Here is a 12,066-nt window from a genome sequence, read left to right on the forward strand (position 1 = left end):
TTTATTTTGGGGCTATTACTATGGTATGTGTTTGTTTTATACGTTTTTATCTAGCTTCTTGCAAGTGTTTGAATAAAGTTGTGCCTTTCAAAAAAATGTTTAAAGGTAAATAAAACCAAGTACAAATTAAAGTCCTTTAAAGTGTCGATCATTAGCTAAAAGTTGGCATTATGTTGACCAAGGGTTACCATAAAGCAAAATTTCAATTTAAGTTTTCACCCTCAAGGGGTATGGTTCCAAAAAGTCACGTTGACCAATCAGGTCACGTGCAAGACCATACTCCTACTATATCAATCTGACAAACTTACTAAGACCTCGCGCCGACTAAATATGTAAAACCTAGGTCGCGCGCGAGGCCCAAGCAAAGTTAAAGCCCATATTCTACACTTAGTATCCTGGACGAAAACCCTCACTCCCTGGACCTTGCGCCGGCTATGTGGATGTGCCCCAGAGGCCGCGCGAGAACAGAAGCGCGGGTCCATCCTGGACAGTACGAAAGGTACGAGTGGCAGAGAAAAGGGTCAATCAGCGTCCAACAGACTGTATCCTATCATGCTCCACGATTAGCAATCGTGGAGGAGACAAGAAGGTACACAAGGACGCCTACGTGGCACCAATCAAAAGGCGGCGGCATCTGCCCCATGATCTCCACTCACCTGCTAATGTCAGGGAGACAACAAGGACAACAACCAGGACACGTGGCTCCACTCAAGGTGTGCCAGCTCCATTAACCTTCTAGATACGCTAACGACCATGACCAAAAGGACAAAAAGAATATTACTTGTTGTCGACTCCAGGCCCAAGGCCCATTAGCCCATCTTCTTCTACACTACTCCGGCTATAAATATGGACCTTCATGTACAGGTTAATTCTATTCTGTTCTCTGCTTTCTCACTACTAATCACACACTTATTTCCTCAAAACGCATACTTATTCTCACGCCGGAGAGTGGTTAAGAGGAGAACCCCTATTGGCCTATTCCCCTCCTCTTAACGAGCTTAACGAGGTGTTTAGTGTTTTGCAGGAAGACCAAGGTATCAGCTCAGAAAGGATTAAGAAGATTAACATTTATGGTCGAAACATAAGCCCAACTAATTGCTAAATTAGTTTAGTGTTTCTTCACACTCATTAGAAATTAACCACTTATTAAATATCAAAAGACTATTTCTAAAAAGAGTGTTAATATGTCACCCAATACTTTTAGGCTAATTTAGCCCATCATAATTTATTTTAAAATATAGATAAAGATCGAAAGAAATACTTACTTCAATGCTAGAAATGTTGATATTTGTAAGTCAGTAGTTTGCATTTATGCAAAAGTAAATGTTGATAATGGTAATTCAATTGTTTGCATTTATGCAAAAGTAAATGTTGCTATTTGTTAGTCAATTGTTTGCATTTATTCAAAAGAGTGTACGCCATAATTGGCCGTCCCCCAACGACTAGTCCCATGACTAATATAGAAAGGTAAATCACGTGTCTCAGAGTAAATTGGGTAGTGCCCAGGTTTGATCCTCAGACTTTTACAATAGATTCTCACCTCCTTATCAATTACCAATTTTACAATAAATTCTCACCTCCTTAACAGTTACCACTTATGCAAAGATTCTTCAAAATGAGCATATTTGCATATGTGCTTTTATAACTAGAAATGTGTCATACCATTTGTGTTAATCAAGAAATTGCCCCCGAGGTCTTTTTAGTAAGGTTTTCAATATTATTAGTTTATCTTCTGGGTCAATTGGCAAAGACAAAGTCTTTAAACACCTTAAGAGGGGAGGTCTTGAGTTCAAGTCACACAGACGACAGGAATAAAAAGAAATTTGCAGTTCTAAAAAAAAAATCTTATGGGTCCCAAAGTGTGGATTTAACTTCATCTTTAACTATGTTGTTAATATTGTATAATGAGCAATAAAATGTCTCTTTGATCATTATGACATACATTATATACCATCATTACTTCTATTTACGATGGAGTTAGTTTCATACTATACTTGTATATATACATAATGAATGTGTTAAGGCGGCTCATTGCATAAAATGAGTTTCTCCACTATTCGTAACATATCAGATTATTATCTGGAATTCAAAGGATATTTCATGCTTCTGATATACTTTAGGTTATTAATCTATATTATATGGATTATTGAAATTAATTTTTATTTGGATTATAAGGGGGCATTTGGTTTGCGGGAATTCAATGGAATTGGAATTTGAATTCCACTTCTTGAAATGTTTGGTTCACAGCATTTGATGGAATTGGAATCCCAATTCCAATCTTCATGTGTTTGGTTGACAATGAAATTGGAATTGGAATTAGGCATGAATTCCTTTAAATTCCTTTAACTAAAGAAATTCAAAATCCTTCCTATATGTGAAGGAATTAAAGTAAATTCATTGGAATATTCGAGCGTTTCGACCCGCACCATTTCAACCCATACCGTTTCGATCCGAACCGTTTCGACCCATACTGGTTCGACCCGTACCGTTCCGACGCGAACAGTTCATACCGTTTCGACGTGAACGGTTTTGACCCGTAACGTTTCAAATCGATCTGTTTCGACGCGAAGCATTTCGACCCGTACCGTTTTGAACCGAACCGTTTCGACCCGTACCGTTTTGAATACTTATGGTCTTATGGAATAATCACAGATCACTAAATCATTAGATCATCATATCATACATGATGTTAGAATGGTAATTTCTAATGCAGCTTCAGAACTTGTACGGTACAAGCCTGATTATTAAAAGGATTATTAAAAGAAATGAGATTTGCGTTAAACCTAATTAGAGACTAAGAGTTAAGATTTGCATCTTAATCTTCTTGCGGGTAAATTGATCTTCCTAGAAACTGAAACCCTGCAATAAGTAACATCTTAAATTAGACAGCGGGTCAATGGGTTGGGTTACATGTCAAATAGAGTTCGGGTCGAAACATGTAATCTTTAACTTCAGTCCCAAATGGGTCATACCAGATTGGCCCGACCCGTAACATATTTGTATTTAACAGTTTTCTTTAAACTTCTTTATATTCTTACTATTTATTTAGATGAGCTTAACCTTTTTTTCTAAAATGTTATTTTGGAGGTTTTTATCCATTTAAATACACTTCTAGATGACTTTGGACCCTGTTGACCCGAATTCATTTTAGTTAAGATCTTTTTGCTTAACCTGTTTGACCAGTTAAAAGTAAAGCATAATCAAAATCAACCCATTTACAAGTAAAAGGACCGAAATTGCCACTTCTATTCCACGTCAACAAACAAAATTTTACCTGGCCTACAGACTCATAGCATCAGCAAATTTGATGATTGAGATCCCGCACCCGGATCGTTCTTCGTGCTGTCTAGCAGAAAATATCAAGAAACAAATTTATAAAGTTTTGACATGTAGAGCATAAAAAAGTGAGAAAAGAAATAGAAGTTGTGTTGTAAAAGATTACCAAATGGCAAATCCGTAATTAAAAAAGTTGCCCCAATAACAATGTAGCATAACAAAAGAACCAGACCTTTAAGGTAGTGAGAAGTTCCATCCTGAGGTTTTATTTATTTATTTATTTAGGATATATTTAAGATTGTATAAAAGTATATCGATTATTAAGAGAAAGAAAGAATTACATGCAATGTGATGGCGGTGACTAAAATTCCTAGAAAAAGCGATCCAGTTTCAATAAGACGAAAATCAAGATCCATGTCGACATTGATTATCCATGCAACGATTACACTCAATGGGACCTAAATCACATTAAAATTATGATCAAAATGACATTTCCTGAAGAAGTGACATATCATAAGTACATATGACATATTAACAAAAACTCACCACAAAAACAGCAATTTGAGTTGCAGAACCAAGTGCCACCCCCAAAGTTATATCCTGCATTCATAAAACTCATATTTTAATATATTATTTTAATAATAAATACTAATATATTATTTTCAGCATACATACAAGCTTATTCTTAAGAGAAAAGATGATGGCTCCAGCATGTTCAGCTGCATTTCCGACAATTGGTAGCAAGATGATACTAATGAAGCTCAATGGCATTCCCCACGACGTTGAAGCAGCCTGTTTAATATATTAAATTCGAATAACTCATAACTTCTTTTAAAGATATACAGGAATCACAAATTTAAAAGCAAACCTATTACCTCAATGGTGTCCACTAAATATTCTGACAACAATGCAATGAAAGCGGTCATTCCCGTTAGCCAAACGATTGCACCCCAAAGCCCTATTACCGGACTTTCGTCTTGGCTTGTATCCAGGTCAGCCTCTTCCTCTTCCTATATTTAATTCCGTCAGTTAATTGTACCGTACACGTGGTTCATGCATAACTACCAAGTGTTCTGTAACTGATTATTGTTTGGATAAACACCTTCTGCTTCTCGTTATTTAATTACATAAACGCCTCGGAGTGCCTTGCGCTTTTTTAATCCAAAATTACCCTTCTTATAACATAATTCCTAAAAAAAACATTCATTTTGGATAACTTATCTATTAGTTTCTTAAACAACAAGAATTTTTGAGTAAATTGCATTTTACGTCCTTTAAGTTTGAGCCAAATTACAGGCGTCGTTCTTTAACTAACGAATTTACACTGGATGCCCTTTATGTTACTGTTTCTCATCAGGCGGTGTCCTTTTGTCCTAACCCCGTTATTTTTTCCTGTTAAACTATTAACACGTGCCACTCACATGAGGGCACAATGGTCATTTTCACTTATTTTTTTTTGTTAATATCTATTGTTTTTATCTAATTTTGTTTTAGCAATTAAGTTAAAATGACCATTATACCCTCATGTTAGTGGCCCGCGTTAAGAGTTAACATAAAAAATTAACCGGGTTAGGGCGAAAGGACACCGCTTGATGAGAAACAGTAACATAAAGGACATCCATTGTAATTTCGTTAGTTAAAGGACAACGCCTGCAATTTGACTCAAACTTAAAGGACGTAAAATGCAATTTACTCGGAATTTTTCAAATATTCAAAATTTGATTGTCTAAGTATTACAACTTCAAACAGTAGAATCATATCCAAACACACCTTTAATTAGTTGTAAAGTAAAAAAATGAAGAATGAATACATGAGCAATATACCTCTTGTGATTCAAAGATATCATTGTGGGTCCACAGTTGAAATGCAAGATAAGCAAAGTAAGCAAACAGCAAGACAACGGAACAAGCTCTGGACAAATATAGTATTGCTTTAGCAGTGTTTGACGCGTCAGCAGCGGGATTTTGATCATTTGCAGCAGCATATTTATACAGCAAAGGCATTATATTGCACAGCAACGCCAATAACAACAGAGATATATTCACATCTGATTGTTTCTGTTTCGTCAATATAGAAGTTCAAGAACAAAATCATAATAATATACATCACGACACGACAGGTTTTGGGTAGTCTTGTCAAACTTGATTAATAAATAGGTTTGGGCTGACCTGTTTAACCCATTTAATTAAACACGTCGACCAACCCTTTCAAAACTAGAGTAACAAATGAGTTAATTAAATATAATCTACGCGATTTGTCAAAGTAACAGTAATCCATATCACACAACCTCTTTGCTGCAGCAACTTTGGGATCCAACTTTAAAAAGTTGCATGTTTGAGTTCTTTAGTTGTCAACTTGTAACATCTTTGGGTCTAAAACTAACTTCCGTAAAAAATATGTTAAATTTTGCAAAATGACAGTTTTACCCTTTTGACAAACCAAAAGAAATATTTATGTAATTTACTATAAAAAACAAAACTCCCCTTCATCCCACCCTAGGTAACTTTTGCCTTTTCTTTTGTTTTTTTTCTTTTTGTCATTATTTAGTAAATTACATAAATTGCCTTTTCTTTTGCTTTTTTTTTGTCATTATTTAGTAAATTACATAAATAGTCCCTAAGGTTTGTCTAAGGGTAAAACTATCATATGAAAAACTTAGGGGTGCAAACGAGCCGAGCCGAGCCCGAGCTCGACCAGGCTCGAGCTCGTGCTTGTTTAACATATGAAAGCTCGAGCTCGGCTCGATTCGAGCTTTATTTCTAAAGCTCGAGCTCGGCTCGAAGGTAATTTTTCAAGCTCGAGCTCGGCTCAGGCTCGACTCGTTTAGTATTTATTAATTATAATTATTGTTATACATATAATTTAGTTATTTTTATATTTATATAAATGTTAAATATTATTATTTAAATATATGTTTAATATATTAATAAAAAATATATAAAAAGAAAGCTCGTTAAGGCTCGCGAGCCGGCTCGAGCTCGATAAGCGAAGCTCGGGCTTGGGCTCGTTTACTAAACGAGCTTGTTTTTAGGCTCGGGCTCGAGCTCGTTTAAGCTCGGCTCAAACTCAAACCGACACGATTGACAGCGATAGTAATTTCCGCATTTCTCCTCACTTAGTGAGCGAGCGAAATAGAAATATTATGAGATGGGATTTACCCTATCAAATGTTTGATCAGTTGAAATATTTGCAAGGCCACCACAAAGGAGAGAACTTCCAAGGACCAAAAGTAAGTTGGAGAGAATGGAACCCAAGAGAGAGTACTTAACAACATCTATTTTGTTCTGTAACAATGCAAATATTGCAATTATAAGCTCAGTTGCATTCCCACATGTTGCGTTCAGTAGCCCTCCCACTGCAAAACATCACAATTATTTTTTATTATTAACATGACAAAAAATTTACTTATGTTATGTCAGCATCATGCTTGGCATTTTTCATCCAATATGTCCAAAAATGAAAATTACATGGTCTGGTCCTAAAGATACTTTTGGGTTCAAAAGATAACAAAATTTGTTTTGTAATAGTATTAATTAGGGTTGTAATCGGGTTGGGTTGACGGGTTGAATTGATGAGTGATGACCCAGAATATGACCCATTCAAATAAGTTGATGGTAGTAAATGGATTGTAATCAAGTTGCAAACGGGTTAACAGGTTGGCTGATATAAAAAATGCATACATTTTATTCTAATTTGTAACGGGTTGACAATAGGTTGACTATTAAATTAAACGGGTTAGACAGCTCAACCTGAATACGAACACCATACATTTAATTAAATAGGGTACACATGTCAACTTGCTTATTAAACAACCATGTTACGCCTTGTGTCGTGTCAATAATTTACACCTACTATAAATCAGATAATCAAGGGAAAATCACCAAAATAGACGTGTTGATCAAATTTTAACCCAAAATAGACATTGACTTTTAACTATCTTAAAAATAAAAATTTCCAAAACCAACCAATTAGAAAACGCCACATAAGTTAGACCGGCTAAGAAGATAAGTTCTAGCCGTGACAAAAGACGTTGAAAAGTACTACGGGGTCCGGACAACCAATCAAATCAATACACGTGTAAAGCGCCGGCTAAACTTAGCCATTTGAGAAAAACAATGGCTAAAGTTAAAGCTTTACACGTGTATTAATTTGATTGGTTGTTTTCGTGGACGTGTAGTACCTTTCAACGTTTTTTGTGCCGACTTAATTCAAGTCTTGTTAGCCAACATTTTCTGATTAGTTGCTTTTACAATAACAACAACCACACCCAGTAGAATCCCACCCATAGCTAAGCTACTGCTAGGGTCTAGGGAGGGTGAGATGTAAGCAAGTTGTATCTCTATCCCAAAGGATAAAGAGGTTGCTCCCTGTGAGACCGTCAACTCCAACATACATAACTACTCAAAAACTCTACACAACAGGAAAACATTATGTACAACAGGGAAAGGTACACAGACAAGCGATAACCTGCAAAGACCACCATAAACTCTTAAGGCACGAATCAAACAAACTCGTACCATCCTCTGAAAAGTCCATAACCTTTCCACGAATTTCTAGTAGAGAAGTGCAAGTCTAGCAAATCCGGCCTAATCGGCTTCTGCAAGTCAGTTTCGGCCCCTACTACTCCTCCCCTCTACAGTGATAGTTTCTACAGCTTTAACCCCAATCGTCGTAGTTTTCCTCATAACGTGCCCATAACATCTTAACCAGGCCTGGGTAGGCCGGGTGACCGCCCAAGGCCCAAATCTCCAGAGGGGCCGAAATTTAAAAATAAAATAGATATATATTTTAATTTATATTTTATATATATATATATATATATATATATATATATATATATATATATATTATATATATTTTAAGCTTTTTTAATATATTTTAAGGCCCGATTTTCTCTACTCGACCGGTTTCCAAAGATATTTTAGGATTCTCATGAACGACCATGATCTCAATCTCTCTGTCTTGTCCTATCCGATATAGTAGGAAAGTGTCCACCCCCATATTTACCCTTAAAACCTGATTTGTTATCGAATCCAACCTAGTGTGCCACTGCCCACCCATCTACTCACTACCCTCATCTATGCTATAGCTACATTTCACACGTGCTTGTGTTTAATTTAGTGAGTATGTCAATAATAAAATATAAATTTTATCCTGATAAAAAGAAAAGAAAAAAATAGTTTTTTTCGTGGATGATAGACAGTAACATGTCAGAAAACGTTGTACCTACTTTTTGATACGAGGACAATAAGTTTTATTCTGTTCGATAAAACAATATGAACTGCACTTTATAATTAAATAATAATAAAAAAACAATATGAACTGCACTTTAAAATTAAACAATAATAAAGAAACAATATGAACTGCACTTTAAAATTAAATAATAATAAAAAAATAGTTGTTGCTTAATCCATGACATATGGTTGAAAACTCAAGCTGGTTATCACTTTAGCATAGCCGTTTCTTAAGAATTTTTATATTTATATTTATAATAATAATAAAATAACAAGAATAATAATAATAACTGGTTAATATAAAAATAAAAAAAATAATATAATTTCTTACCTGTAGCACCAGTGTAGAATGATATTTGCCTGCATTTTTTACAAATATATAAAAAAAACAATTAATATTCACTAAAAAAAGGAAAAAAAAACAAAAATAGGAATTCGTACTCTGTTAGAAAACTAACTCGCTCTGCAAGCGGAATCAATCCCACCAAACTCATCGCAAAAACCCACGGCTGATTTCCAAAGAGCACAAAATTCATCACTCTCAATTTCACTGTTAGGGTTTCAATTAGTTCCCAAAAAGGTTTAACGGCGACTCACCTGCGGCAGCCGGAAGTAGTGGGCAGCGACGGCGGCCGGAACGGCGAGTAAAAGGAGCGATAACGTAGTTCCGAAAATGACTTCGTGGATGCTAGAAAGCAAAACCCTAAGGATTGATGAATGAAGTTTGGAGATTATTGGCATATCGGACTTTTTACGGAGTGAGGAGGAGGACATGTTGTGAGCGGTGCGGCTGTGGCCGTTGGCGGTTCTGGTTAGCCGCTTCATGGTGCCGTTTTCGAGCAGCCAGGGCTCGGAGGGGTTCGTTGTGGTTGTCGTCGCCGGAGAAGCCATTGTTTGGTTTTCCGGTTGGGGTTTCGGTTGAGAAGTTGGTGGGTGGTGTCTCGTTGTTATATAGGATTTGAGAACAAAATGTTTCTATTATTGTTCTTATAACTATTATTCTCTTGTTACAAGAATGTTACAAGAATACAAGAGTTATTACTTTTTATTTTACTCGATGATCAATTTTAGAAAATGTGTATAAAGTATTTATTTTGGATATATCACATATAGTTATTACTTAAGGCGTTAGCGCAAACTATAAACCAAGCGTATGGTCGCATACTTTAATACTGAGTATGTGTTTAACCAATTGAGCGTGAACTTGATACATACACGCATACTACAATTGTAAGCGCAAACTTGCAAGCCAGGCATATACTTACTAGTTGTGTTTTTCGCCGAAACCCTAGATCCGCTATTGATGATGACTAAGAATCTGATATATAAATTAAATCAAAATAGGGACTATGTGATTCTATATAAACTAGAAATAAAATCCCCCGAAGTCCTATGCAAAACCATGCGTTAGATAGCAAGCTTTATGCGGGTTTTTATGCTCAAAACCGAGCTCACACCTTTAACCATGAGAAACTTATTAAAACAGGATCTGATTTTACCTTAGAGCTCGATAATGATCAATGATGAACCTTTTGGGTGATTTCTTTGCTTAAACTCAATCTCGGCTTGAATCCGAAATCTCACACTTTCTCTAGCTTTTTCTCTCTAAATTCGCAAGAAATAGAGGTTGTTGGGAAATAATGTGTTTATTTATTAATTTTTGATGAAGTTAATGCTAATCCAAATAGTAAACTTGAAACACAAAGATCCATAGTTTTGATATGATTAAAACGAGTGATTTGTTTTATTAAGTTGTTGATAAATAATGTGCATATACTTATTTTGTACATCAAGAAGGTTGATGATAAGCTCGAAGTTCAACTGAAATAAAATTACTTAGATATTATTGTTTAACAAGACTGACATTGGAGAATTAGAATGGATTGACCAAAGAGTGAAGATTATGATCCACATACATTAACTCATTGAAGTGTAATGAAGATCAATAGCAATATATATCAATTTATTAAAGATCAAAGTGGATACATGTTAAAGAGGATGATTCGGAAGCTTACAAAGATCAATAATTGAAAACTGATATCACCAAGTGAAGATCAAAGCCGAACTGACAATTGAGTCACTTGGGAATCAGAAAGGTACAATTTAATTGGTTTTCATATAATAACAACCTTATAGAAATATCATTTTTATGAAGTCTTGATATTTTCCAAAGTTCTTATAAAACACCAAATTAATTTTTACAAAACTAACAAGTCTTGCAAATTTTTATAGGTAAGTTTTTGAATTAAATTTGAATTTGAAAGTTGGTTGATGGAGCTTCCTAAGCTTGGTAAAGATTCAAAATGCTTGAAATGGTTTAAAAATAAATACTTTGAGAAAGCATCTAAAACCTTTAAAAATCTCAAAAAGCAAGCTTACCATTTTTGTGTTAAACATGTTTTCAAATCTTAAGCTTAAATGGTATCTTCTTGAGACTCAAAAATCAGATGAAGCTATGTTAGAATGAGATTGGTAAAATGGATGGGACAATTCATAACGTTCACAACAAAAATTAGACAAGTCTGCCGAACCATGATTGATACCATTAACCATGGCATCGACCGTCAAACATGCAGTTTGTGCAACCTTGTTTTTTTTTTTTTTTTTTTTTTTGTGTGTGTTTTGCATGTAAATAGAACCACTCACTTTCATTCCAACTCACCCCATTTGCTCTAAACACTCTATAATATCAATCTAAACCGTATATTTCTAAATACCTTCTGATTTAAACTCTAAATTAAAGAGAGAATCAAGATCAAAATCAAGAGCAAAACAGAAGAGTTGTTCCACAGCTAACTTATTATTCATTCTTGTGTTTGAGTATTGACGTGAGTGAGGGTGTATATGATTTTTTTATATATTTTTAAGTATTTTTTACTCGTTTATCAAGCTTTACATTTATAAAACACGATGTAACACTATCAGTCTCTACAACACGCTAGGGTAAGTGCACCTATCGTTGGCGTAGTATAGTGATGGTAAGATACCGTGGTCGTACAAGGACACAAGAGCTTTTAATACGGGATTATCGTCAACGTCTAATCGACCTAAATTTTGAGAAAAGGTTTTTAATAAGAAAAATAAAGAAAGTAATATAAGAAACAAATAAACAAGATAGAATCACTTGGTTCCGACTCATCTTTCATGTATCCTTTGATGATTTTCGCACTTTGGGTTTTTAAGAGATTATCTTAGTTATAGTGGCATGTCCCTCTTTTGGAGGCAATGCTACCCTCGGCCATATTGGTCTGAGTCAGCAGGGATACAGTCCCGCAAGGCCAGATTATTGAAAGATAATTAAGTAAGTTATTAATGCAAAATGTGGCATGTCCCTCTTTTTGAGGCAACTCTACCCTCGGATATATTGGTCTAAGGCAGCAGGGATACACTCCCGCAAGGACGGTTTAAAGTTTTAATAGTAGCTTATTTATAAGGGATTCAAGTCATTCTTACTTCCCCCGATTTGATGCTATCTGCCTCAATGGAAGTCCTAATAAGCCTGAATCAAGTCCTCACAGGATCTATACACTAAACGAGGCAAAAACTTTACCCAAAC

At 35.2% G+C, this 12,066-nt stretch overlaps 1 protein-coding gene across 2 annotated transcripts; it reads right to left on the minus strand.

Annotated features, from left to right (window-relative positions):
- Positions 1 to 2,635: 2,635 nt before the first annotated feature.
- On the minus strand, positions 2,636 to 9,573 carry LOC110864638 (vacuolar cation/proton exchanger 3). Of its 2 annotated transcripts, none has more exons than XM_022113759.2 (12): positions 9,108 to 9,573; positions 8,952 to 9,019; positions 8,842 to 8,870; positions 6,435 to 6,631; positions 5,100 to 5,333; positions 4,152 to 4,286; positions 3,952 to 4,068; positions 3,823 to 3,876; positions 3,618 to 3,734; positions 3,443 to 3,533; positions 3,275 to 3,342; positions 2,636 to 2,859 (listed from the first exon to the last, which is right to left on the minus strand). In XM_022113759.2, exons 1-11 carry the CDS (start codon positions 9,399 to 9,401, stop codon positions 3,296 to 3,298), a joined length of 1,383 nt encoding a protein of 460 aa, XP_021969451.1. In that variant the 5' UTR covers positions 9,402 to 9,573; the 3' UTR covers positions 2,636 to 2,859; positions 3,275 to 3,295. The 2 variants fall into 2 exon arrangements, with proteins under 2 accessions (XP_021969451.1, XP_021969447.1); XM_022113755.2 differs by having other exon boundaries at positions 3,275 to 3,346.
- Between the last annotated feature and the right edge of the window lie 2,493 nt (positions 9,574 to 12,066).

This window comes from Helianthus annuus, chromosome 1 (assembly GCF_002127325.2).
Source record: "Helianthus annuus cultivar XRQ/B chromosome 1, HanXRQr2.0-SUNRISE, whole genome shotgun sequence".
In the NCBI taxonomy this organism is placed as follows: Eukaryota; Viridiplantae; Streptophyta; class Magnoliopsida; order Asterales; family Asteraceae; genus Helianthus; species Helianthus annuus.